General features: G+C 62.2%; 3 protein-coding genes across 4 annotated transcripts; all 3 read left to right on the top strand.

The window, feature by feature from the left end:
* Nucleotides 1-491: 491 nt before the first annotated feature.
* REM1 (RRAD and GEM like GTPase 1) lies at nt 492-3240 on the top strand. The gene is made up of 4 exons (XM_068912817.1): nt 492-885; nt 1229-1311; nt 2400-2604; nt 2761-3240. Exons 1-4 carry the CDS (start codon nt 552-554, stop codon nt 3036-3038), a joined length of 900 nt encoding a protein of 299 aa, XP_068768918.1. The 5' UTR covers nt 492-551; the 3' UTR covers nt 3039-3240.
* A 1338-nt stretch (nt 3241-4578) lies between these two features.
* LOC138061559 (keratin-associated protein 10-12-like) lies at nt 4579-6706 on the top strand. Its single transcript, XM_068912976.1, has 2 exons — nt 4579-5256; nt 6305-6706. Exons 1-2 carry the CDS (start codon nt 4579-4581, stop codon nt 6704-6706), a joined length of 1080 nt encoding a protein of 359 aa, XP_068769077.1.
* Nucleotides 6707-7900: 1194 nt separating this feature from the next.
* HM13 (histocompatibility minor 13) lies at nt 7901-24455 on the top strand. 2 transcript variants are annotated; one of them, XM_068912174.1, is made up of 13 exons: nt 7901-8111; nt 10077-10175; nt 12338-12420; nt 13464-13552; nt 14328-14413; nt 14543-14668; nt 17037-17094; nt 17766-17849; nt 18248-18284; nt 19444-19546; nt 20501-20586; nt 23044-23237; nt 24060-24455. In XM_068912174.1, the coding sequence occupies exons 1-12, from the start codon at nt 7935-7937 to the stop codon at nt 23192-23194; spliced, it is 1179 nt and encodes a 392-aa protein (XP_068768275.1). In that variant the 5' UTR covers nt 7901-7934; the 3' UTR covers nt 23195-23237; nt 24060-24455. The 2 variants fall into 2 exon arrangements, with proteins under 2 accessions (XP_068768275.1, XP_068768276.1); XM_068912175.1 differs by lacking the exon at nt 23044-23237.
* The last annotated feature ends 1964 nt before the right edge of the window (nt 24456-26419 follow it).

Here is a 26419-nt window from a genome sequence, read left to right on the forward strand (position 1 = left end):
GAGCTTTGTGCTTTCCGTTACAGTTTCTTGGAGTGGCGTTTTGGCACGTTGTCCGAGTAGGGGCAGCGGAGGGCTTCGCCGATCCTGGTGAAAGGCAGCGCTGCTCCCCGTCCAGCCCTGCCTGCCGGGACGGCTCCGCGCCGCTCGCTCCTTACTTGGCGAAGCGGCGGCGCCGTGCGCCGCCCCGGGCCGCCGCGAGATGGAGATGGAGATGGAGCCGAACCGGAGCCGGGCCGGGGCGCTGCCCCAGCCCGAGGGGGAGCGCGGGGAGCCCCGGGCCGGGCAGCCCGGGCAGCGGCGGCGGCGGGGCTGCCCCCCCGGGCCGGGGTGAGCCGGGCGGGGAGGGCCGGCAGCGGCCCGGCTCCACCTCCACCTCCCGGGGCTTAAAGCGTCGCTGCCGCGGGGCCGGGCGGCGGCGGGGCCGGGGCCGCCGGAGCGCAGCCGGGGCGAGCGCCCGCCGCGGGGAGAGTCGCGCCGGAGCTGCCGTCGGGCGAGCCGCGCCGGGCCGGAGAGCGGCTGCCGGGGGGCGCCGCGCCCCCCTCCGTGCCGCAATGACCCTGGACGCGCAGCGCGGGGGCCGGAGCCCCCTGCGCAGGAGGGCCAGCACCCCTCTGCCGCTCTCGCACCAGGCGCGGGCCGGGGCAGCGGGCGCGAAGCCGCCGGCCGAAGCCCGCCACCCCCAGCTCGGGCAATCCTCGTCCTTCGAGCCGGGCGGCAAGGCCGCGGCGTCCCGCAGCAGCTGGTCCTCCGACTCGTCCGACTCCACCGGCGCCTGGGAGCCCCTGTACCGCGTGGTGCTGCTGGGCGACCCCGGCGTGGGCAAGACCAGCCTGGTCAACCTCTTCGCCGGCGTCCAGGAGCGGGAGCCGCTGGAGCAGCGCGGAGGTGGGTGGCCCGCGGTCCCGCAGGGCCTGGCGGACGGGGAGCCCCAAGCGCCCGGCAGAAGGACCCGGAGCTGGGGACGGCTGTGCCGGGGGCTGGCTCTGGCCCCTCCGGAGCGGGGATCGCCCAGCGAGCAGCGGAAAGGGTGCGAGAGAGCTGGTGGAGGAGGCAGCTTGGGTTTGGGCTGGGTGCGTGGCTCCGTGCTTGGAAAAATCCCTGTAAGAGCCAGAGGAGGTGGCTCTGAGGCCGGGCTGGGCGAGGGACCCGGCGCTGAGGCTGGCACCGGCTCCAGGGAGCCCGCCGTGCCCCCGGCCCCTCTGACGGCGGCTCTCCTGCCTCCTTGCAGAGGACACGTATGAGCGCACGCTGTCCGTGGATGGCGAGGAGACCACGCTGCTCGTGATGGACACCTGGGAGTCGGAGAAGTGGGTAGGGCAGCGCGGGGGGGACCGGCCCGGGGGTGTTTCCAGGCTGCAGCCCCCACCTCGGGGCCCCCAAGCTCTGCAAAGGTCTCCTGCAGCTTCGCAGCCGCGCCTGGGGCTCGCAGTGGAGCGGGGCCGTGCGCCTGCCGAGGACGGGGCTGGGTCCCGGCTCGGCTGCAGGGCCCAGAGGCGCTGGAGGGACCCCGGGAGGGGGGATGCCCTGGTTTGGGGAGAAGAGGCTTGCGATCAGTTCTCCAGCCGAAATGCAGCCCCTCTAAGCGCTCTTTGCCTGCTGTGCCCGGTGCGCAGCGCTGGCGGGGAGGTTCTTGCGCCGAGGCAGAGCGAGAGTGAGCTTCCTCCCTCCCTGGGGAGGAAGAGGCTGGGGAGGGGGGGGGCTTGCTGTCAGCCCGTTGCACGATGCGACGGTTTGGAAACGGGACCAAAGGAGCCGCTCTGGCAAAGCGCACGGGAACCAGTGCCACCAGCAAGGACCAACGCTTTAAAAGGCAGCGACGGGAGCCCGCCAGCTCCTGCCCGCCACCTGCGGGAGCCTGGCAGCCCGGCGTTCCCTCTGCCCGGCTCCACGGCGCTGCGGCGCGGCCGGGCCCCGCTCCGCCGGCAGCCTCGGCGCATCCCTCCGGCAGCCCTGGCCGGCGGCTCGCGGTGCCCCCCCTGCTCCCGGGAAGCGCTTGCGGTGGGCGCTCTCTGGAAACATGCCCTGAAAACACCCGTTTATTTATTTCCACCGTTGCTTAATTGCACCACGGGCAGCAGGGAGGTGCCGGCTGCGGCGCCGGTGCTCAGCCCCGCGAGGCCGGCGTGGCGCGGCGCCCTGGGCGGCTGCAGGTGCTGCAGCGCCCCGCGGAGCCACCCCGCCGATTGGAGCTCACCAAGCAGCGCCCGTAGCCGTAACTTAGTGCCGATAGATGGGAAAGGAAACGGGGGTGGTGAAACGCCGGCCAGAGCCAGGAGCCCTTGGGCTGCTTCACGGACGAGGCCGCGCGTGCTGGGGCCGGCCGGGGCGGGTCGGTGCCCCCGCGCCCTGGGGCCGCCGTGCCTCCGCGGCGCCGTGACCTCGGCTCCCGGGCGGCGCAGGGCGAGGAGAGCCGCCTGCGCAGCCGGTGCCTGCAGGTGGGGAACGCCTACGTCATCGTCTACTCCGTGACGGACCGCGGCAGCTTCGAGAGCGCCTCCGAGCTGCGCATCCAGCTGCGCCGCACCCGGCAGGCCGAAGACATCCCCATCATCCTGGTGGGCAACAAGACCGACCTGGTGCGGTGCCGGGAGGTGTCGGTGGAAGGTGAGCGGCGGCGCCAGGGCTCGGGCCGGCGCTGCCCCGTGTGCCGGCGGTGCCCCACAGACCTGCGATGCTTTGCATGCCGGCGGCGCCCCGCGGGCCGGCGGCGCCCCGCGGGCCGGCGGCGCCGTGCCCTTCCCTGCCCGCCTTGCCTTGCAGAGGGCCGTGCCTGCGCCGTGGTGTTCGACTGCAAGTTCATCGAGACGTCGGCGGCGCTGCAGCACAACGTGGCGGAGCTCTTCGAGGGGGTGGTGCGGCAGCTCCGCCTGCGCCGCGGCGGCCCCCCGGCCGGCGCGCGCCGCCCGGCCGCCCACAAGCGCAAGGAGAGCCTCACGGCGCGAGCCCGCCGCTTCCTCGACAGGCTGGTGGCCAGGAACAGCAAGAAAGTGGCGCTCAAAGTCCGCTCCAAGTCCTGCCACGACCTGTCCGTGCTCTGAGAGCCGCCGCCGCCGCGGCGCTCCCCGGGCTCGGGGACGCGGGGACTTTCTGCTCCGCTCGCGGCACGGCCGGCGGCTCCGCGGACGGCCGAGATGGGGCAGCGATGCCAGGGGCGCGGAGCTGATTTAACCGGAGCGGAGGGACGCTCGGGATCTGGGCGCTCCCGCAGCCGCTGCGGGGCCGAGCGGGGCCGGCCCGGCTGCGCGCCGAGGGCAGAGGCTGGCCCCGGCCCCGGGCACGGCACCAGGGCGCCCCAGGAGAGCGGCGCCGGTCCTTCGCCCCGGCCACCTCCCCGCCAGCGCCGGGGCCCCGGCTCCCTGGTGCCACCGTTTCTCGCTGGGGTTTCCCATGCGAGGAGGCGCCCCCAGATGTGCCGAATAAACCAGGGCTGGAAGATGCTGGTCTGGGCCGGGGGGCCGGGTGCGGGCGCCGGGCGTGCCGTGGCCCTCGGCGCCCGGGAAGGGGCAGGGAGGCGGGTGGCTGGGGCCGGCGGCACGGCTGGCCCCGCCGGACGCGGACGTGCCGGGCCGCGGCAGCAGCCCCGGGCCCAGCGCCAGGCTGGATCCGGTTATCCCTCCCCTCCCCAGGTCGGGTCGGGAGTTTCCACTCGCTTTGCTGGAGCCGGGGAGCTGCGGGCCGGCGCTCTGCAGCATCCCGCTGCGGCAGGACGGCGACGCCGCGTCCGGGCCGCTCCCGTCGCAGCGCAGAGCCAGGCGCTCCCCCGGTGCCGACCCGCGGCGAGGGCTGCTCCCCCCCGCTGCCCCTCGGCACTGCTGCGGGAAGCTCGCAGCACCCGAATCCTCGGGGCCGCCGCGCGCGGCGCCGGCGGCTCCCTGGACCCGGAGGCCGGGCACGGGCGCGCGGAGCGTCGCTCGGGCCGCGAAGCCCCTTCTGCTCTCGCCCCGCGGCCGGTGCCGTCCCGCGGCGGGAGCCGGGGGGGCGGGATGGAAAGTTGGCAGCAGGCAGCCGGCGGAGAGGGGAGTGGAAAGAATGAGCTCAAACCCAGAAAAATGCAGCCGTGCCGGAGGGTCGGGAGGCGAGGCCGCGCGGGGGCCGCGGCAAGGCGCTGGGAAAGGAAGGAAGGGAGGAAGGAAGGGAGGAAGGAGGCGCTGGCACGGGGCCAGGACCCTGCTGCGGCTGCTGCCGAGGTGCCACACCTGGGCCAGGTAGTGCCGGGGCTCGGTGGCTCCAGCCCCCCCCCAAGGGTGCTCTCAGGACATCCAGTGCCGTGCATCTCCGTGCCCTGCATGCCAATGCTGTACATCCCTGTGCCCTGCATCCCCATGCTCTGCATCCCCGTGCCGTACATCCCTGTGCTGTACATCCCTGTGCCGTACATCCCTGTGCCCTGCATCCCCGTGCTGTGCATCCCTGTGCCGTACATCCCTGTGCCGTAACATCCCTGTACCCTGCATCCCTGTGCCGTACATCCCTGTGCCCTGCATCCCTGTGCCCTGCATCCCTGTGCCGTACATCCCCGTGCTGTGCATCCCTGTGCCCTGCATCCCTGTGCCCTGTATCCCAGTGTCCTGCATCCCCATGCCCTGCATCCCCGTGCCCTGCATCCCTGTGCCGTACATCCCCGTGCCCTGCATCCCTGTGCCGTACATCCCCGTGCCCTGCATCCCCGTGCCCTGCATCCCTGTGCCGTACATCCCCGTGCCCTGCATCCCTGTGCCCTGTATCCCAGTGTCCTGCATCCCCATGCCCTGCATCCCCGTGCCCTGCATCCCTGTGCCGTACATCCCCGTGCCCTGCATCCCCGTGCCCTGCATCCCTGTGCCGTACATCCCCGTGCCCTGCATCCCCGTGCCCTGCATCCCCGTGCCCTGCATCCCCATGCCCTGCATCCCCGTGCCCTGCATCCCTGTGCCGTACATCCCCGTGCCCTGCATCCCCGTGCCCTGCATCCCTGTGCCGTACATCCCCGTGCCCTGCATCCCTGTGCCCTGCATCCCTGTGCCCTGTATCCCAGTGTCCTGCATTCCCGTGCTCTGCATCCCCGTGCCCTGCATCCCCGTGCCCTGCATCCCCGTGCCCTGCATCCCCATGCCCTGCATCCCCGTGCCCTGCATCCCTGTGCCGTACATCCCCGTGCCCTGCATCCCCGTGCCCTGCATCCCAGTGTCCTGCATTCCCGTGCTCTGCATCCCCGTGCCCTGCATCCCCATGCTGTGCATCCCCGTGCCGTACATCCCCGTGCCCTGCATCCGTGCCGTACATCCCCATGTTCTGCATCCCCGTGCTCTGCATCCCCATGCTGTGCATCCCTGTGCCCTGCATCCCCTTGCATCTCCGCGGTGCCATCAGCCCTGGTGCACAACCACTCGGCTCGCCGCCCCCCTGGCAAGGGGCTGCTGTCGCCCGTTGGCTCCCGGCTGGCTGGCGGCCACGTGGCAAAGCCCACTGTGGACTCCCCCGGCACACCGGCCCTGCCAGCAGCTCGCAGCAGCGCCGGCCGCCCGGCCCGGCCGACGGAGCAGCCTCTCGCCGCTGTGGCTCTGCGGTCCGCCGGCCGCGCTCGGGCAGCTGGCGGAGCAGGGGAAGGCGGCGGCGGCGGCGGTGGCCGGGGCGCGGGGCTGGAGCCGCGCGAGGGGCGATCCCACCTCGCCAGCAGTCACGGCGCGAAGCGAGCAGAGAGGCGAGTTTTGCTCCTCTGACCAAAAGCAAGGCCGGGGGGAGCTGGGGCGGCCGGGCGGCGCGGACGCGGGGGCTGGCGGGTGCGCGGCGCCGCCGAGCCTGCGCTGCCCGCCTCGTCCGGCCCTGGGTGGGAGAAGCGGTGCCGGCCCGCGGCCAGCGCCCGGGCGCTCCCGAGGGGCCTTGTCATCGCTCCTCTGCCTGAAATACGAAGCTGTGAATCAGCCCGGCTCCTGAAATAGAGGCTTTTTTTTTTTTTTTAAGCGTGGAAAAAAAAAAGAGAAATATTAAAAAACACCAACAACTTTTTTTCCCCCCCTCGGCTGTGCTCCCTCGCCCTGCCCGCGGCTCGGACCCTGCGGCGGCGGCTGCCGCGGACGCGGGGACGTCAGCGCCCTTGCCAAGGGGAGCCGGGAGCCCGGGGCGGCTCCGGGCACGGAGGGCTCTCACGCAGCCCGGCTGCACCTGAGGAGCAGGAGGAGGAGGAGGGAGGCTGGACAACACAACCCGGCTGCCAGCAACTCAGGAGGGGAGGAAACGGTCACAAGGAAAACACGCTTTTCGGCCAGTTTTCCGGCAGAGCCCTGGCTGCGGTCCGGCTGCATGGAAAGTTTGCTTTCGGTTACAGGGCACCTTTGCCGAGCGCGGCCACGGCGGGGGCGAAAGCAGCAAGGGGGGAAGAGGCAGAGCAGCGGCCGGGAGAGCAGGGTGCCTCGGCGGGCCGCGGTGCGGCGCCGGGCTGGCGGTGAAGGCCGGGCGCTGCAGAGGCGCTGCCGGCGGCGTGGGCACCTTCCCCTCCGGCAGGCAGGGCTGGCCGGACGGCGCCGGGGAGCCGGCGGAGGAGCCGCAAGCGCGGCCGGAGCAGAGCGAGCGGAGACCCCGCCGGCGCTGGCCGGAGGCAGCAGCGAAGGGCCCCCGTCACCCTCCGCCGTCGTCCTCGGCCCCCGTGGCCGCGGCGGGGCTCAGCGGCTGCCGCTTCCACCCCGACGTCCCTACCCCGGCGCGGCGGGAGAGGGCGGCGGCGTCTTAAAAGCACGTTTGGGCACCGCTGACCCCGCTAGCGCCGCCGAGCGTGGCCCCATCCTCTACCCCGTCCCTCTCTCCCTCCGTTCAAAACGAAGCGTCCCGCAGCGGCAGCACGAGGGCCCGGTGCCGGGCCGAGGGAGCGCGGGGCGGCGCGGCGCAGGCGGACAGGCCGGCGGCATCAGGGACGAGGCTCCCGCGGCCGCCCAAGGCGCCCCGGCGGGCGGGGGGACGCGGCAGGAGCCCCGCAGCCCCCCGCCCTGCACCGGGCCTCCGCTCCGGGGGATCCAGCCTGGGAACAAGCCCCCGGGGGGGGGCAGATCCAGCGGGTCGGGCACCATGACAGGCCCCAGGTGGGGAGTAGGCCCGGGGGGGGGGGACATGGACCGGGCACGGCCCCCCCCCCCGGTGAGGCGGGTCGGGGTGGGGGGACATGGACCGGGCACGGCCCCCCCCCCCCGGTGAGGCGGGTCGGGGTGGGGGGACATGGACCGGGCACGGCCCCCCCCCCCCCGGTGAGGCGGGTCGGGGTGGGGGGACATGGACCGGGCACGGCCCCCCCCCCCCCCGGTGAGGCGGGTCGGGGCGGGGGGACAAGGACCGGGCACGCCCCCCCCCCCGGTGAGGTGGGTCGGGGCGGGGGGACAAGGACCGGGCATGCCCCCCCCCACAGGAAGGCAGGTGGGGGGTGGGGGACACGGACCGGGCATGCCCCCCCCCACGGGAAGGCAGGTGGGGGGGTGGGGGACACGGACAGGGCATGCCCCCCCCCCACGGGAAGGCAGGTGGGGGGTGGGGGACACGGACCGGGCATGCCCCCCCCCACAGGAAGGCAGGTGGGGGGTGGGGGACACGGACCGGGCATGCCCCCCCCCACGGGAAGGCAGGTGGGGGGGTGGGGGACACGGACCGGGCATGCCCCCCCCCCCCACGGGAAGGCAGGTGGGGGTGGGGGACACGGACCGGGCATGCCCCCCCCCACGGGAAGGCAGGTGGGGGGGGGGACACGGACCGGGCATGCCCCCCCCCCCCCCCCACGGGAAGGCGGGTCCCGGGAGGCCGCAGGCCGCAGGCCCCGGCGCGGTCTCCTAGCAACGCGGTGGGGCGGGTTGCTAGGGGGCGGGTTGCTAGGGGGCGTGAGGCCGGCGCGTGACGCACTTCCGGCCGGGAAGGGAACGTGTCCCTGGGCGCGGGGCGGCGGGCCGGAAGCGCGGGCCGCGGCGGAGCAGGCAGCCATGGAGCAGGCCGCGGCGCACAACGGCAGCGGCGCCGGGGCCGCCCCCGCCGCCGGGCCCGCCCGGCCGCCCGCCACCCCCGAGGGCATGGCGCTGGCCTACGGCAGCCTCGTCCTCATGGCCCTGCTGCCCATCTTCTTCGGGGCGCTGCGCTCCGTCAGCTGCGCCAAGAGCAAGGTAACCCCCCCCCCCCGCCACCGGGGACACCGGGGCTGCCCCGGCTGGGAATACCGGCTCCCCCTCCCCAAGGCGGGGACACGGCAGCGCCTGGGGTCCCCTCCGTTGGGGTCACCCTGGCAGCCGGGTCTCCCCCCTCCCACTGGGGCTCCGGGGCCAAACACCCACCGGGGCGGCCAGGCCCCCAACCGAGGGCACCGGGGCACCGGCCCCCCTCCCCTCACCGGGGCTCCTGGCCTGCCCCGCACCCTGCTCCCCGGGACAGCTGTGGCCTCCTGGGTTACCGGCTCTGCCCTGCTGTGGGACTCCCCTTGCCCAGGGTGACCGGGGCCTCTGAGCCTTGTCCCCCTCCCGGGACAGCCGGGGCTCTCTGGCCTTCGCGGGGGTCCAGCTGCCTTTCTGCTCCCTGCCCTGCATCGGGCTGCCGGCCTCCCCCGTCCCCGGGACAGCAGGGAGCTGCATGTGCTCACCTGCCCCCACTCTCGCTGCCCCGTGAGAGCTGCCCCGGGGCCCTCTGGGCTCCTCTTGCTCTGCCCCGACTCTGCAGCTGCCCAGGTGCTGTCCCTCCCTGAAGGTGAGGAGAGGTCTCGCCTCACACCTCACTTTCTCCTTGGTTTTCTCCTGCTGTGACCCTGCTGTCACAAGAAATCCATGTGCCTGAGAAACTAATGATCTTTGTATCTCTGCAAGTGATGCCACCTGGGAGAGACTTGTGTGTGGCTTTGTTTCCCCGTCCTGTGTGCTGGTCTTGATCCCTGGACTGGTGTCCAGCTCCTGCATGCTGCGCAGGCAGCCTGCACCAGGTCCTCTGCTCTCCCCACAGGTCCACCGTGCTGCTCTCTGCATCTTCCACCCAGCTGGGGGTAGCAGCTGGAAGTTAAATCCCAACACTTCTTTCTTCTGAAGCCCAGGGGAAGGAACCTTTTTAAAAACTGTTTTCTGCCCTGATATCTTAATTCAGGGCTTTCAGTTGGTCTTAGTGGGGGGTCTTGGCAGCCCTGTTAATCGAGCCCTAGAGAAGGCTAAGGCAGCATCTGTGAGCAGGGTCTGGAGGCGGTTCTGTGGGAGATTCCTCTTCCTTTGTGCCACCAAGAGCGTTTCTTTGGGCACTTGCTTCTGAGCAGCTGAGTGCTGTGTGGCAGCAGCTGTGCTCTAGGAAAACTGTCATTACTTTCGTGTGGGTGCTTTGCATAAGGCCTCCCATTAAGGGGCGCTCCGTCCAGTGCTGGCTGCAGGTGCTGGGCTGATCAAAATTAAGTCTTCAAGCACCAGCAGCGCTGTGTGCACGGCATACCCAGCTGGGCTTGGGGGCAGGCAGCCCCTCCTCCTGTCCGGGGACGGATCCTGTGCTGAAGATAACTGCAAGGAGGGGAATAGAGCAGAGAGGGGCTACAGTCCTGGTGAATGTTGAAGGACTCTTATGGGAAATGCCTTAAAAGGGGTCTGGTCTAGCTTGGTCATGGAAATTTCAAAAGATTAAAGGGTTTGATAAATCTGATTCTTTTGAGTATGAGGAATATTCCAGGAATGAGGTGAGGGATGAAGAAGTGATTGGAGAGAAATGTCATTCAGAGGTTGATCGACACATGGTGTGCACAGATGGTGAGGGTAATGGAGACCACCAGGCATGAGCGGTATGGAGGAGCTACAGAGTCCTGCTCTCCTCTGGGCAAGCAAGTTCCCCCCTTCAAGAGGGGGGAAAAAAAAAAAGCAGTAAATTGTGGCGCAGCCCTTGGGAAAAGCAAACCTGTTCACGTTTGTCCTTCCATCTCGGGCTCTGCCTGTGACACAGTCCCACCTACGGGGCCGACTGGGAGCCTGCGAGCGCTCTGCTCCTCTGTGGAGCCGCGCTGATGCCCCTGCAGAGCCCTGCAAGACGTTCATTCTGTCTGTGCTCTCCCTCCTGTTCAGGTGTGAAGCCATTGCACAGCCTAATCCACACGTGTCCTCTCCTTCCCTCCCCAGAACTCCTCTGAGATGCCAGAGACCATTACCAGCCGAGATGCTGCTCGTTTTCCCATTGTTGCCAGTTGTACCCTTCTGGGGCTCTACCTCTTCTTTAAAGTAAGTAAGCAATGTTAGTGGGCCCACAGAAGTAAAGACAACTCCTTCGTTCCTCCTTGCCGCTTAGCCCTGCTGCGTTTGCCTTCAGGAACCCCAGAGATGGGGCTGACTTGATTTTTGGCTTACCCTGTGAGGGCCTGTAGTATTGGGACAGAAGGTCTTTTAAGGCTACACAGCTTGAGATTCTCAGTGTCACCAGGCAGGAGGACGTTAGACCTCACCTGAATTCTACAGCCCTTGGGTAATTCAGAGCTTGTTTGTGCGTGTGGTTGTTCTGGAGGCAGTTGTAGAGAACTGAGTACACCCCTGAGCTCTGCCTTCCTCCTTGGGCCAACTGAGGGTGTGCAAATAGAAACCGGAGGGTGCCAGAGACTCTTGAATTACAAATGCTTCTGTCTGTGTGTGGTGTTCCTAGCTATGCTCCTAAAGCCATCTCAGTTGTAGGCCTAGGTAATTGCTAAGCAAAAAAATAGCTTGTGGGCAACCCCACATGCGTTTGGGTGAAGTCTTTTATGCATGTAAATTCAACAGGCTGAGGTAAATGACAGTTCCTGAGTCACAGATAAGAGATCTGAGCAGCAGGTGCTTTAGGCTGTATATGTATGGAAAAAGTGTCTTGACCTAAAGCACCTTTGGGTACCTCTGCACATGCCCAGCATGTGGCTGAGCACCTGGTGGGCCTGGAAAAGCTATAGAACTGCCAGTGCAGTGTGGGCCTGTCGGGCAGCACCTGTGGATTGGCGTGTGGATAGGAGGCCTTGACAGCACGCAGCCCTCTGTCCCGGGGTGCCCGAGAGGTGGCAGAGCACTCCTGCCTGCCAAGGGATGGCAGGCACTCCAGCAGTGCGGCAGGAGGTGGGGGTTAGGGATTCAAAGGTGGGAATGTTTCAGTTCAGTCTCCTCTCTGTGCATAGCAGTTACTGTGCAACAGCTGACTGATGCTGCCTCTTGCAGGCTCCTACCCCTGGTTGAGCTGCTGCGGGCTGCTGTGCCTCGCGTGAGCTGGTGCTGTGCAGGTCTTTACCCCACCGCATGTGTGGGCTCAGGCCTGCACGCTGCAGCTGCCCTGTCTGATCTTTGCTAACAGGGAAGGCAAGCATGTGCTGTGGCTCGGGTGGCTGTGGACAGAGTGCTGCAGATGTGTGGAGATAACTTCTGCAGCAGAAGGCAGGGCAGGCTGGATCACACTTCCCTAGCAATAAGCCCTGCTTTGCCAGTGGCAAAATTGAGCCTCGATTTACTTGTGTGCTCACTGGAGTTGCTGCAGTTCCTCTTTTAGTAGTAGTGAAGCAGAGCGTATGCTGGGCACTGATAATGATGGGAGTACAGAGCTGGCAGCCAGGCTCTTCAGCCCACTGAAATGATCCTCTGGAGCCCACGCTGGCCCAGTGGCCCACTTCTCAGGGTACTTGGGGACCTTTCCTGCCTCTTACTCCTGGTTGAGACTGAGACACCAGGAAACAAAGTACTGAATGTGCAGTGTGACCCAGTTAAAGTTGCTGCATGATCTGTGGCTTCTTCCTTTTTAGTATCTGCAACCTGCCATAAGCTCTAGTATTCCAGCATTCCTCCTTCTAGGAGACCAAGAGAGACCAAAGGCCAACTTGGGTGCATGAGAGTGCCTTGCTGTGGGGCCTAGTGCACCCTGAATCACAGGGGATGTGATTCTGTGGTAAGGCTGTGCGTGCGTGTTGGAGGGCAGGAGTTCTAATAATACCCTGGTAAACTAGGACAGAGCGTGTGCTCGGCCTGCTGTAGGAGTGAGGTGGCAGGGAGGTGCTGCCGTCCCTCTCCTGGGATGGCCTGCCAGAGCTGCGTGCCATTTCACTCTGTGCTCAGCCTCTCTCCACAAGAGATGTGCTAGGGAAGCTGTGTCCTCCTTTCTGCAGTGCGGGAGTTATTTTTTGACCTAAGCAGCTCATAGATGTGCAACGACTCTCAGGCCCCTTGTGCTTGTTCTGCAAGTACATGGCTATTGCCTATGTATTTCACATCAGCAGTGTTAAAACAGTGCAATAATTTGGGTTATTCCAACTTTTCTTCCCATCTTCCTGAAGCAGTGATGCAGCAACTGCCGATTACAACATAAAACTGTTTCTCATGCTAGAAACAGGGGGAACATTATGGTAACCTCCCTCTGATTTTTTTTTTTTTCCTCGCAGATATTCTCTCAAGAGTACATCAACCTCCTGCTCTCTATGTATTTCTTTGTGTTGGGGATCCTAGCCCTATCCCACACCATCAGGTACAGTGGAGGGATGGGAGGTGTGACAAGGGCAGGGATGCCCGAGGCTGGCTGCCCTGGGAGGCAGCAGGGGGTTAAGCTTATAGTGGAGTTTTCTAGAACAGTATTGCCTTGCAGCAGAACCAAATCTCAGCTCTTGGTGTTTTCCCTTGGTAGATCTGAAGGGCTCTGTAAGGGCAAGCAGTACCATCGCTGCTTCACAGCTAGGGAGATAAGCCCAGAGGGTGCTGCGAGCCCTTCTTCTTGGGGAACCAGAGTTAGAGCCGAAGTCTTGGGCGTCTCAGTGATCCTGTGTGGTGTTGCTGGGAGAGCTCCCAAGAGTGTGGGTGGCCACTGTCGGAGGACAGGACTGGCTGCACCAGGAGGAGCTGCTTCGTCTTCGCATGGCCCTCTGCTCTGAGGGGGAAAGAGCTCCTCGGCAGCCTTGTTCCCCTTACTGGGGTGGCTGAAACAGGCAGCTGGAGTTAATGTCTCACACTCGTGTTTGGTGCGAGGTGTTGAAAGCTCAGACCGTGTTTCAGTAACTGAAAAAGTAAAACTGGTTTCCTGTTTCCTGAGCTCTAGGGGGTTGGGGACCAGATGCTTTCCCTACACCAGAGCTGCTGCTCTGCTTGGGCTTTGCACCCCTGCTCCCAGCTCTGTGGGAAGATCACTTTGTGGTGGCCAGCTCTGGGCGGCTGGGGTGCTGTGCCCGGTGCTGTGGGGCACAGGGCAGGTGTTGAGGTCTGGGATAGGCTCTCCCATTTCATGGGTGATGCTCTGTGCTGGCATGTGCCCATTGGCCCAGAGTGTTTTTGGGGACAGTTACCTACAGGCTGATCAAACTCCCGGACAGGACAAGTTCCCGTGCGTGCTGCTTAGTGTGCCTGGGGCTGGACCTTGTGTCTGCCCCGATATGGTGAAACTTGGCATTTCCCTCATTTTGAGAGGGGAGAGGGTGGGGGCCTGCTGTTTGTGCTCTGACACTGCTGCACGGAGGTGCTGGGCAGTGCGTTGTGCTGGGGTTTCTGTAGAACTGCCCTTCTCTGCACCTCTTGTTTCAGCCCCATGATGAACAGATTCTTTCCTGCAAATTTCCCCAACAAACAGTACCAGCTTCTCTTTACCCAGGGCTCCGGGGAGACCAAGGAAGGTACGTGAGCTCCCCGCTCTCTCTAGGGGCCTGAATGCTTTCTGCCTTTACTACTGTTTCTTGCTTGCTTGGTGTTTTGACTTTCAGCCCTTTAAAACAATCTCCTCAATGACTTGACTCTTGCTGTCTTCTGTGATTCTGTAGCCACTGTAAGCCCTATGTGTCCACGCAGAGCTGGGACTGCTGCATGCATCTTCTTAACAGCGGCTGGCGCTTTCCCAGTTTGTTGCCGCTGGCTGGCAGGGAAATCCCAGAAACAAAGTGCTCTGAAAATAGAGCTAATGATCAATATTAAATGTGCTACCGTTAATGTAGTCCTGATTTCTTTTTTTTTTTTTTTTCTGCCTTAACTGATTTGATTTAAATCTTTGCAGTGGTAGAAGGTGCTTTGGTAAGGATCCTGCCCAGTACCTCTACTGGTAGGGGGTTATTTCTTCTAGTAGTACCACCAGGAGTTAACTGGCTCCCGGAAGGGGGAGAAGAACTGGCCCCTTCCCTGCCAAAAGACAGTGTCTGAATCCAATTTCCTTATTGACAGAAGGATCACAGATGCTGTCCATGCGGCAGAGTCTGGCTGAAGGCAAAGACCTTGGCTTGCCAGTGTTTGCTGCTTGCTTGTGGGCTGAATTTGCACGTGGTTACTGTGGGCATGGCCACTTGTATGGGTAGAATCCCCTCATTTGGGCCATGAGCATTGTAGCTCTGTGTTGTTGCCCTGCGTGGGAAGAAAAGCTGCCTGGGCCAGCCAAAATCAGACTTCTGTGTTTTATTGCAGAAATAGTGAATTATGAATTTGACACGAAGGATCTTGTATGCCTGGCCATGAGCAGTGTTGTTGGGGTCTGGTACCTACTGAGAAAGGTAAGAGAGCAGCAGCGTTGTGGGGAGGCCAGGGATTGCCTGGACGCCTTTGTCGACAAGGCGTCTGCAGTGTGGGGCTGTGGCTCTGTGTGCAGTGGGATCCATCTCTCCTTTTCCTGTCGTTCTCAGCACTGGATTGCCAACAATCTCTTTGGGCTGGCGTTTTCCCTCAACGGGGTGGAGCTGCTGCATTTGAACAACGTCAGCACTGGCTGCATCTTGCTCGGGGGCCTCTTCATCTATGACGTCTTCTGGGTAAACGGGAGCGTTCCCTGGGGCAGGTTGGGGGGGTGCAGCCATTCGTGGAAGGCACACGTGGGATGTTGTGCCTGCTTGGAGGCCACACACTGGCTGGACATGTGTTGACAGCCAGGATTTCCACTTTCTCAGCCCGGAAGGTTTAGTGGAGATGATGACAAGTGAACACTCACAAAATTCAGCTCGGCAAATGTATATTCTCTTACCTTCTGGCCTAGTCCAGGGCTGGCAGGGATCTCATCAGACAGCCTTGCTGTTATAGGCTGCCTAGGTGTTCAGCATACCAGTTCTGGTGACCTGTATTCCTGACTAAGGTCTTCCCAGTGCCTGGCTAGGGCTGTTACTACCGTGCTCTGCCAGCAACACTGGCCCTGATTTGGCTAGAATGAATTTGCCTGTTCCACAGCCACATCATACTGGTGGTCATCTCTGATCAGTTAGTATGTCAGGTCTTTCTCACCTTCAACAGCAGAGTCCCCAGCTCATAGTGAAGATTCTTGTTAATTGATCATAAACCTGTGATTTTTGCCCTTCCTGCTACCTGCATCCACCTAACTGTTCCTGGGATATGCTGATCTTCCTTGTATGGGCTGTGCCTCAGCTCTACCATCTGCCAGCTTTGGCGTCCTTCTGTTGCTCTGCGCAAACACCAAATGCTGGAAGGCTTCCAGTCGTTTCCCTTTAGCCAGTACAATGCTCTGCCATCTTCATCTTAAGGTTTTCCTTATCTTCCTACAGTGGCGGTGGATCGCTCTTTCTCCTTAATTGTATGTAATGTCTCGATTCCTCGGTCTTTTCTGTTTACCTCCATCTTCTGAATTTTTCTATTTCAAAATGTCTTAAAGCCTTGCATAGCTTGAGGTCTGTCCAGCAGCTCTAGAGCTGCCTGAGTAATTCTTCCCTCTTTAAGCCTGGCTACTGTGTGTTATTTTGTACTCAGCTGGTGCCGCCCATGTTTTCATAGGCTTATTAACAGCCCCAGCTATTAGATTCGTATGTCTGTGTGCCAGTGCAGCGCGCTGAGCTGAAGATGATTCAACCTTCTGACCTAGCACACCAAATGTGCTTGGGGTGTGATTGCAGTCCCTCCCGCACACGCTCAGTGCCAGTGAGGCAGCATGGGGGAGTTGGGGACTGTATAGGCTACAAGTCTCTAATTCAGGAGAACTTCTTCAGTGTTTTGGAGAGACGGCAGCAGCACAACCTCTGCCACTGTCCACTTGCTTGCTGTAGTTAATCCGGACTTCCTCAGCAGAGTGCACTGTCAGAGCACAGTTGTCAGTGGCTTCGCAGAAAGGCGTTTCTGAAGCGCGGTTCCTCCCTCTCCCTGTTTCCCTACACGGGGATTGATCACTCGGATCTTAGCATAGGTTTAATCACAGTGAGATCCCAGAAGGCTTTCAAGAAAGAAGCGAAGTTACTCAGTGAACCAATGATATTGTGATATTGAGCCCTGCATAGTCTTGGGGTGAATTTTTATATGGTGCTTTGTGGTGTTTCCCTGGTCTCGTTTTAGAGTTCTGTCACTTCATGGCAGTTGCTGCATGTTTTGCCCTTAGATGGGGCTAGCAATGGTCAGACACCGCTGCACCTTGTAGTAGTTATTCTGATGCCCGATTGCCTGCTTTAAGGTTTCTCTTTGATCTCCAGCGCTTGGATCTTGCTCACCAGGTGTGCTAACCAGCACTTGGTTTGTATGCCTTCTGCTGGTATAGTCAAGATCGGAGGCTTGAAGTTGAAAAGAATAGAAATCAGGGTGGTTGACCTATATGTTTACCTTCCATCCCACAAAAGATGCCAGTATTTAAAGCTGATAGTGCAATACAAATAAATGATGTCGGAGCAACTGTCAGATCAGTTGCATTTTGCTACAGTCTCTTTTGGAAGCCTGCTGGCTGATGTGTTGGCTGGGATGCTCTCGATTGAGATCTCCTATCCTCAGATAACATCCTGCATGTTGTTTAGACTTTGTACTGAATTGACTAATCAATGTTGAACAAAACCCATTCAGTGCTGCTGCTTCTTGTACGTGACCCATGGTGCTCCATGTTGGGGAGGGACAGGGTGGTAGTTTTGGCGCAGCTTGTGTGAAGTGAGCGGTATCCCAGCTGCTGCTCTGAAAACAGGGACAGCTTTGGTGTGTTTACCTCCTTGAGTGTTGTCTGGTGCCCTTTTCCTTGGGATTTGGGCTCAATTGCTCCAAGCCTTGGTGTTTTGCTGGCAGGACTCATCTGCCCAGAGCTCCATGGCTCTTTGGCTGCTTCCTGCCGTTGTGGCTGCTCCTGACCCTGAGGTGAGGCTGCAGCTGAGAGTGTCTGTGTCCTTGTGCAGCTGTGTCACCTCAGACTCCTCTGCTTGCCCCTAGGTCTTTGGCACCAACGTGATGGTGACTGTTGCCAAATCGTTTGAGGCCCCAATAAAATGTGAGTAGATCTTTCCTGTGCCCTGGGACGCAGGGACTGTCCATTCTCCTGCTGTCTCTGCCCTGTGCACCCTCTGCGTTGCAGTCATTGCTGACGACAGATTTTCCTTCTGGAGCTTTGCTTAGAAAGTAGGATTTGTGTGCAGGAAGAAGCTGTTAGAAAGCTCCTTGCTCATGACCTGTTAAACAATTGTACAACTCTATCAAACCACCCACATCCACCCACATCCTGACTGCACCTGCTGGGAACGATTGTACAGCACTATCAAACACCAGTGAGCCAGGTCAGGTCTCTGGAGAGGGACCGTTTGCAGAGACCTCGGTGGGTTGGGTTAGACCACCTCCCTGGAGGTGAGTCTCAGCTGCTCAGAGTGGCCCAAAAGGAAAGAGGTGAATTAGTGCTGTTGTGGAGCATGCAGTGATTTGGTTGCTGGGAGCTGCGACTGAGAACATGCACATGGGGCAGGCCCTGAATCCCTCCGTTGCCCATTCCAGTGCCCAGAATTGGCCCAGGAAGGAGAGCGAAGGGAGCCACGGAGGAGGAGGTGGCCTAGGGCACAGGGTAGGGCTCTTGCCCTGCTCAGATCCCTTGTCACCAGGCCCAGTGATGCAGAGATCTGCTTAGCACAGGGATCCTTCCCCCCTCAGTGTGCCTCTCTCTGCTCCTCCTAGTGGTTTTCCCTCAGGACCTGCTGGAGAAGGGTCTGGAGGCCGACAACTTTGCCATGCTGGGTCTGGGAGACATTGTCATTCCAGGTGAGGATGGACGAGGGAATCCTGTCTGGGGCCACAAGTCTGAATTGGCTTTGGGGAGTTGGGTGGGTGGCTTTGAGCGACCTCATTTGCCTTGTTCTGCCTTTGGTGCTGCTGGAGCCCCGTGGACCTCCCGCTGGCCCTTGGCGCTGTGCATGGCTGGGTGCTGGAGTCCCTCGGGCCTCCCACAGGCCTGGGTGCTGCACGGCACTGGGTGCTCTAGCTGGCTGCTGTCTCAGTGCCTTGTGCCGCGAGAGGGCACTGTCGGCCCAAGCATGGCCGCACAGAGCTGAGTGGAGGGAGGTGGAGCAGAGGAAGCCTGGCTGCTGCAAGTGCTACCTTGCTCCCCGCTCAGCCTGCCTGCTGGTCTCCATCCTCTCACTGTGCCCTTCTCCCCATAGGGATCTTCATTGCCTTGCTGTTGCGTTTTGACATCAGGTGAGTGGGTGATAGGGAAGGTCTATAACAGGTTGGATCCTGCAGTGTATTTGAGCTGTCCTTGTAGAGGAAAAGGAGAGGGGAAATCTGGGAGCAGAATTGCATGCTGTCACCTGGAGCTTGGGTTGGGGACCTGGTGGGGGCTGTTGGGGTGCAGAGATGCAGAAGAAAGCTCTGGGAAGAGCAGGCACGAACATGGCAGGAGCAGAATGGGTTTGTGGGTAAGTCCTGAGTGCTGGGGGTGAATTGTCTGACTTTGGGAGCGCTGCTGTACATGCAGCTGGGAATGCAGGGGCTGAGCCTTGGGGGGGTAGACCTGGGGCAGCAGCACAGAGCAGCCCCGTAGGGCCTTGTTGGCTCACCGACCAGCAGAGGAGGGAGGCCAGTGCCCCCACGGTGGTGAGGCGAAGTGGAGGCAGGTGTGGGAAAGAGCTGGGCACGCCGCTTCCTGAGAAGCGCTGCTCCTGTGGATGAGAATCGGGGCATGGCAGTGTTGGCTGCCTCTGAGTTGCTGTTCACATTGGGAAAAGCAGCTCCTTCCTACGCAGAGTAGTTTTACCTACCACCAGGGTGTAGCTTTCAGCAGTTGCCCCACACTGAAAGTCTGTGGCTCAGCTGCTGCTGGGAATGGGCTGCTTTGCGTACCTACGGTGGTGTGACTGCGCTCCTGTTGCTGTTGCACAGACCCTCCAGTCTGTGCCAGCTCTTCCAGGTGTTTCCACCCACATCCTGACTGCACCTGCCGGGAATCCCGGTTCCCTTAGCCTGACCCGCAATGAAACGGCACATGCTGAGAGAGGGGTGCCAGGGAAAGGCAGCCCCTCCCTGGAGAGGGGGCACCCTCTCCCTGGCTCTCCAGTATTGCTTCCTACCTCTTGTGTAACCATCCAGCAGCAGAATTGTGCATCTCCTTTGCCTCCCACCACCTCACATTAGTGTTACCCCGTCTGGCCCTTGGCACTGCTCCCACGGGACTGGAGTGCTGCACTGGTGGCAGTCTCTGTGCTAGCCTGGTGAGCAAGGGCAGAGCGTGGCACCCTGCCGTGGTGGGAGATGACTGAGATAGCTGGGCTGGCTCCCTCTCTGCCCTGGGAGCTTGGCTGCTGGCATCACAGACCCCAGGCTGAAGGTAGCTTTGCTCTGCCCCCTTTCTGTGTAGCTTAAAGAAGAACACGCACACGTATTTCTACACCAGCTTTGTGGCCTACATCTTTGGTCTGGGTCTGACCATATTCATCATGCACATCTTCAAGCATGCCCAGGTAAGCTCAGCTGTGCTGTCTTCACACAGATGCACTCCACCGGCTCTCTCAAACTGTAGGAAATGTCCACAGGGTCCTGCCCGCATAGTGCTAGAAAAAAAGATGTGTTCCTTCTCTTGGCTCTGCTTTTCCAGTGTCTGTACCTGTCCCCTGCCCAAAGCTCTGTCTCTCTGCAGAGACGGAGCAGTCCCTTTTCAGGGGAGACTGGTTCAGGCAGCAGCCTTTCAAAGAGCTGCATCTTGGTTGGGCTGGCTTGTGTTTTGTGGCTCTCTTGAACTGAGCTGCCCTGGAAGAACAATCCTTAATGCAGGAAAGGAGCTCTGAGGGGCATGCCTGTGCTGTGGGTGCTGTTGCTGCTCTGTGCATCCTTAGTGTGTCCATGGCCTGGTCTGGGGCTCTAGGAAGTGGGAAGACGCCCTGTTGACCCTGTACGCACCCTGTTGGCTCTAGTAACTCCCTGCAGCTCCCTGGGCTGGAGGAAGTGTCTAGCAAGGCATTAAAGTGGTAGGTGGGTGTAGCAGCCCTCACTCCTTGCAGACTGTCTCACTAGAGCAAGGCGGTTGGATGCCATCTGCACCCTGACTAGCCCAACACTTATCTTCTTCCCTGGGTGAAACATTCTCCTGGCTCTTCTGAAGAACCTGGTGAATTGCTAAGCAAGAGACAGGACCTTCTGCAGCTGAAACCGGCACCCCAGGTTGCATCCCCCCTCCCTGGGCAGTGTGATTGCTGGGCCTGGACGCTGGGACCTCACGTCGTGGGTTTTGTCCTGTTGCAGTGGTAACTTGGCTCTCAAACCCTGCTTCGTTGAGCATTAACCGCTGTGTGCAGCGCTGTGACAAAAGCTCGGGCTGCATGTGTGATAGGCCTAGAGGGGACAAGGCCAGCTTGCCTCACGCTCTTCCTGAGAGGTATCTTGTGGTTTGGTTTAACAGTTGTTTCTTTTCCCTACAGCCGGCTCTTCTGTACCTGGTCCCCGCGTGCATTGGATTCCCGCTTCTTGTGGCCTTGGCAAAGGGAGAAGTAACTGAAATGTTCAGGTGAGTGTCAGCTGTGGATGGAGCTGTTTTGCCTGCGGCATTTGAGTGCATGAAGCGTGCAGATGTTCCCACGCCTGGGCACAGCTGGAGGGATGGGTTCATCTGGGCATGCTCTGGGTGTGCGTGTGCATGTGCGTAGGTGGAGGGAGTGGGTCTGTGTTCGTACACGCTAGCCCTGGCTCTAACCACCACCTCCTAATTGTGTGGGAGCTTTGGTGCAGTACCAACAGGCAGGCAGCATCTGGTATTGCTTTACGCCCCTGTGACAAACTTCCCATGAGCTGGCAGGCAGGGGAGGGTGGGACCGCACACCTGGTGCAGAGATACTTGGTCATTGTGTCCCAGGGCCTGTGGGTGGGGGCGAATGGAATTGGATCCAGCTGCGAGAGCAACCAGGGCTGGTTTGAGCACATCCCAGCCTCTGTGTTTGGGAAAAGGATCCTTGTTTGCAGCAGTCTTTCCTGCCCCTGGGACTGCAGACATGGGAGAGGTCCTAAGCTGTGCTCTTGTCCCCCAGCCCTTCTGCCACCCCGCTGTGTTCTAGACATTAGCAGTGCACTGACAGTGGGCAGCGTCAATCTAGCTTGGCATTTCCTGCCTGGGCTTTCCCACCTTCTGAGCCATGCAAAGTGTGGCTTGGCCTCTCTGGGAGCTGTTTCTCAGCTGTGCTCAGCTGATTGTGTGGGATGCTGGTAGAGCTCAAGGTTTTGTGGTGGCCCGGTGCAGTTGCTTGTTTGAGGATGGCTGAACCAGAGGAGGGAAGGGAACATCTGGCCCAAAACAGAGCTGTGTTGCCTGCGGTTAATATGTTGGAGATGTGTGCCAAGGTGCTGGGTGCCCATGGCCACAGGGGCAGCCTGCCTGAGCCCCCAGCCTGGTCAGAGGGAAGCCAGCAGCTGACGGGGGGTGCAGGCTCTTGCAGCTGCATGCCAGGGAGCCAGGCTGTCCTCACTTCCTTCCCCTCCCCTGGGAGACACAGGTATGCATGTTCCCACCGGGGCTGTCAGCTGGGACTTCTCCCCAGCCCTTCAGCACCTGCCCACTCTTTGATGTTTGCTTCTGACAATCGCTGCTGCAGGCAGTAAGTGTCCTGGGATCGTCCTTCCTGTGCACCTGGTATCCTGTAGCCACTCTCAGCATGAGCCTGTGACTCACCAGCTCAAAGCAGCACCACCTCCCTGTTCCAGGAAATGCATGCTTGGTGAGAGACAAGCCGCAAGTCTGGCCTGTGTGGCCACAAGGAGCTTGCGGAGCCTGGCAGCAGGGCATGGAGGGTTAATGCCCCAGCGGAGCGCCCAGCCGCTGGTGCTGAGTGCAGGCTGCTCTAGCAGCAAAGCACTGTCTGCTTTTCTTAGCTGAGTGCTGTCAGAGCAAATGCAGGAGGCTGGCACGAGCTGTGGGGGCCTCCGAAGGTCCCTAGGGTTGGGCCCCCCCTTGAAGCTGCTCCAGTTGTGGGTGGAGGAAATAGGATATGATAGGACTTGTGCCTGGAGGCTAAAGGCCTCCCACTCCAGGAATCCCACCAGGTGTAGCGCTTCCCTGTGCAGCTTTGATTTGCCCTATTCCTCTGAGTGCTGACAGCACTTTGGAGCCGGCAGCTCCCCTGTGGTCTCTGCTGGCTGCCCGCACGCACGCAGCAAGCTACCTGCACGTGGTGCCTTGCTGTGGCTGAGCCACCCTGGGAGAAGGGCTCCAATGCTGAGCTGACCTGGCATGGCAATGAGGGTCTGACATGGTGAGAGTTACAGCCTACGCCTGAGGGTCTGGGCAGGCCAGGGCAGCAGGAAGGCTTGGAGCGGGTTGGCCTGTGCTGCTGATATGGGGAAGGGGGGCAGGTGGAGCAGAACCAGCCAGCACCTGGCTCGGTGTGGCTGTGGGGCTCGCAGCCTTGCGGAGCCTCCCGAGGCAGGCAGTAACCTTTGGCTCCCTCTGTTTGAGCTGCTCTGCAGCCTTCAGCTGTCAGGAGTGGGAAACCTGATCTACCACTCACACCTGCTGCAGGTCTGCCGGTCCTAGAGCTGCATGAAAGGGCCTGCTGAGTGTGTTGGTCTGCTTTCTCCAGAGCCCCTGGGCCAGTCTCTGCCCACTGTGGATGAGTGCCCAGGCTTGTTCTCCTGTGCGCTCCAGCTGCCTGGCTGTATGCATGCCAGCAGGAGCTGCCTTTTCCCAGGTCTCAGCTCTCGTTCTTCCACGCTGCAGCGTTGTCCTGTGCCCCAGGGCCTGCAGGCAAGGAGAGCTTGGCCAAGAGCCTGTCAGGCACCCTGGGCCACCCCAACCTGGGCTAGCGGGTGGTGGAGACAGAGGAGAAACTAGGCTGCCTGGCTGTGTGGGGTGGTGGGATTGCAGCTATCTTGCTCAGAGACTCTTCTCCTTTCTCTCTCTCTCTCTCTCTCTCTCTCTTTCCCTTCTATTCTGTTCTTCCTCCCTTTCCCTTCTTGCTTCCTGTCTCTCCTGCAGCTATGAGTCCTCTGCTGAAATCTTGCCGCACACACCAAGACTTACCCACTTCCCCTCCGTGTCCGGCTCGCCGGCCAGCCTCGCTGATTCCATGCAGCAGAAGCTGTCCTGTCCCCGCCGACGCCGGCAGCAAAGCCCTAGTGCCATGTAGCAATTGCACACGGTGCCCTTTCTTTGTCTGTCGCTCTGGCCAGGTAGGGGCTCTTTCCAGCTCTCCTTGTTCCCTGACCCAAGCAAAGGCAGTAGTTGGCACCTTGCTGCTGAGAGCTGCTTTTTCTGCCCTTCTTTGCTTGGAGGACTGTGCAGGGGGAGAGGATTTGACAGCTCTGACCTTGTTCTCCTTCCTGGCCTGGCCTGGAAAGCTGTGCTCCCAGGTTTCCTCTGTAGCCTTTTGTTAGGGCCTGAAGGTCAGTGGTGTGGGGGTTTCGCAGCCAGAGGAGTGAGTCCTTGGGCTTTGTGCTGTCAGTCTCGCTGTGACTCGCCTTACTAAACAACCCTCCAGGCACCGGCGTGTGGCCTGGCCAGCCCCGCTCGCGGCAGCGCGGGGGGAAGCGTGGTGTTATCCAGGATATCCGACTGTCGTCTCTGGAGCGAGAATCGGTGCTGACGGGCAGATGCGCTCCCGCGCACAGAAGCGGCTTGATGGATCCCCAGCCTGTGGGGGCTCGGCAGGGGAGATGGTGGCACGTCCACGTGGTCCAGCCCCATTGCTGAGCACCTCTGGGGCTGTGGGTGGTCTGGGGCCTGTTGCTCATCCCCCTGTCTGTGCTGGGCTGGGAGTGGGCTCTGCCTTGCAGGGGTCCCTGTGCTGGGGACAGCTGTGAGCCCAGCCCTTGGCACAGCTCTCACTGTGATGTGGCTGCTTTAAAGAGCTCAGTGGCTGCAGCGGGGCAGACCCAGAGCCTGCAGCTCCGCGCTGTGCTGCCCTGGCCCTGCTGAGTTTCAGCATGTGTTTGTGCCCAAGGAGGGCCAAGTCCCACTAACCCCTCTCCTTGTTGTGCCTCTCTCATCCCCAGCTATGAGGAGAGCTCTACCCCTAAGGAGGTGCCGGGGGCCTCCAAAGAAGAGACGACAGAAGCTGATAAAAAGGAGAAGTGACCTTGCCCGTGTGGCCAGGCCTGGTGCTGCTGGGCTCGGGCCCCTTCCAGACCCTTTGCAAGTGACAGACGACGAAACAATTGTGCAAGAGCATCGTGTTGTGTGTGTCCGGAGCAGTCGCCTAGGTGGGGTATCGATGTACACCGCGTATCCACATCCCCCAGCCCAGCCCCGGGGGGGCTGCCCAGCCACGCTCCCTTTTATTTTATTGTCTCCTTCATGGGTACAAAGTGGGTGGGGAGCGAACCACAGGCCCGTTTTTAAATTTTGTATTGTGCATTTGCTTTCTCTCATATTAAACCATCTCAAAGGAAGGAATTTGTTCTGGCTGGGCCCAGGGGTGCTGGAATAAGGGAGCGCCAGGAACGGTCCCACTGGCTGCTCTGTGGGCTTCTAGCGTGACTCCCTGCTCTCCTTGCAGCGCAGGCTGGGTCTGCTGCTGCCCCAAGGTCTCCTACCCCTCGAGCGCTGTCCCTGTAGGCTGCACAGCAGCTCTCAGTGCCTTAGTGGAGACCCTGAGTTGCTTATGGTACTTACGGAGCTGCTCTCCCTGTTCCGGTGCCGTGAGGCACTGGGCTGCCCTGGGGTTGGGGTTGGCCCTGCAGCCCCATCCCTCCACGCGCCCCAGGGCCTCGCAGCCCCCTGAGCTGCCTGGGCTCAGCCCCCTCCCCAGGCCCCAGCCTGGAGCGGCTCTGTTCTCCGCATGGGGCTGGCTGTGGCGCTGCTGTTGTCCGGCTGTTTCCAAGTGACCGTCCCCTTCCCCTCCTGCCCCGAGCAGCTGTTTTCTCCCCGTGGCCAGCCTCAGCCAAGGCCCCCCGCGCCTTTCTGGCAGCAGTGAAGATTTAGTGCCGTGGCCGCTGACCCGTTAAACCGCCTCGGCTGTGGGCAGGAGAGCAGCGCCGGGCTCTGGCCCTGCAGCATGAAGTGGGGAAAGAGATCTGGGGGCAGGGGTCCGGCTGGGGCCGAGCCCTGAGCCTGGCTCCAGGGGACCGAGAGGAGTCCTGGCACCTCCACCAGGCCTGGAAACCCCGGAGAGGGGGAAGGCAGAACCTACGCACTTGGGCTGCCCCTGCTCCTCCCTGCGCGTCGTGCTGGGGCCGGGTGCTGCGGGGCCGGGGCAGCCCCAGGGGCCGCTGAGCCCTGCCCGGGGCTGGCCGTCCCCGCCATTCTGCAGCACCGCGCCGTCGCCCCTGCCCGCCCTCTGGGCAGGCGCGCGGAGGAGCCCGCGTCTCTCCACCCGTGCCCGCTGCCAGAATAAATAGAAAGTGTTTGCTGGTTTGGCAGTCCCTCCACAAAAGCCGTATTGAACTATTATTCCCCATGTCGGCTGCGAGCACTAAAAGTGGCGCCTCGCGTTCTGCCATCTAATGACCCTTCGCAGTCTCCTACAGATGTTTTCTATGACTTACAGCTCCTTTTCCAACAGCCCTGTCCGCAAAAACAAGAGAGGCCACTTTAATTCCAATTAAATACCTCCAGCTAAGCAAACAGAGTGCAGCAGGGCCTGGGCACGGCGCGGCCGACAGGCCCGGCCCACGGAGTCGCTGAGTCTAGACTCCAGATGTGCTTCCACCAGCCTCGAGTGTCCCATGGAAAAAGACACGGGCTGCATGGCGGAGCAGCCGGCCGCTGGGCACGGCAGGGCGTCGCGCAGAGCAGACGTGGGGACGTCCCGCGTGGCCCCAGCGCTGCGGTGGGTGGCTGGCGGGGCGCCCCGGCTCCGGCCCCTCTTGCAGCAGGGTGCAGGGATGCTCCGTCGCCGCTCGCTCTGCCCCGAGGCTGCCGGGGAGCCCCACGTTTGCAGCCGCGGTGGGCTCCCGCGGGGCAGGGATGGCGCGGGTGGACGCGGCCGAGCTCCGGCCTGCGGCGCTGCCTCCGGAGAGCCGGAGCGTGGGGTCGCGCGTGGTACCTCAGGCTCTGCCGAGCTTTGCCCCGAGCGCCCCCCTCCCGTGTCCTCGCTCCCCGCTCTGCCGCTGCCCGGGCCGGCCTGCGCTCCCGCAGAGCTCTGGGCCGCTCGTGACAGTGGTGCGTGCGGCGAGAGTGCAGCTGCGAGCCAGGAGCTTCCTGAGGGCCCTTGGCCCTGTTGCGAGGAGCGGAAAGCTCCGGGAGGGCAGAGCGGGGTCACCCGCACCCTGGGCGCCCGGTCCCTGCCCGGCCCGATAAGCGGGGACAGGGCAGGGCGCGGAGGAAGGAAGCGCGGCGGCCCCGGCAGGAGCCGTCAGCGGAGGCTCCCCCGGGCGGCGCTGGGGGCCGCGCGCCTCGGCCGGCTCCGGGCTCG

The sequence above is a fragment of the Struthio camelus genome, chromosome 18 (genome assembly GCF_040807025.1).
Source record: "Struthio camelus isolate bStrCam1 chromosome 18, bStrCam1.hap1, whole genome shotgun sequence".
Taxonomy (NCBI): domain Eukaryota; kingdom Metazoa; phylum Chordata; class Aves; order Struthioniformes; family Struthionidae; genus Struthio; species Struthio camelus.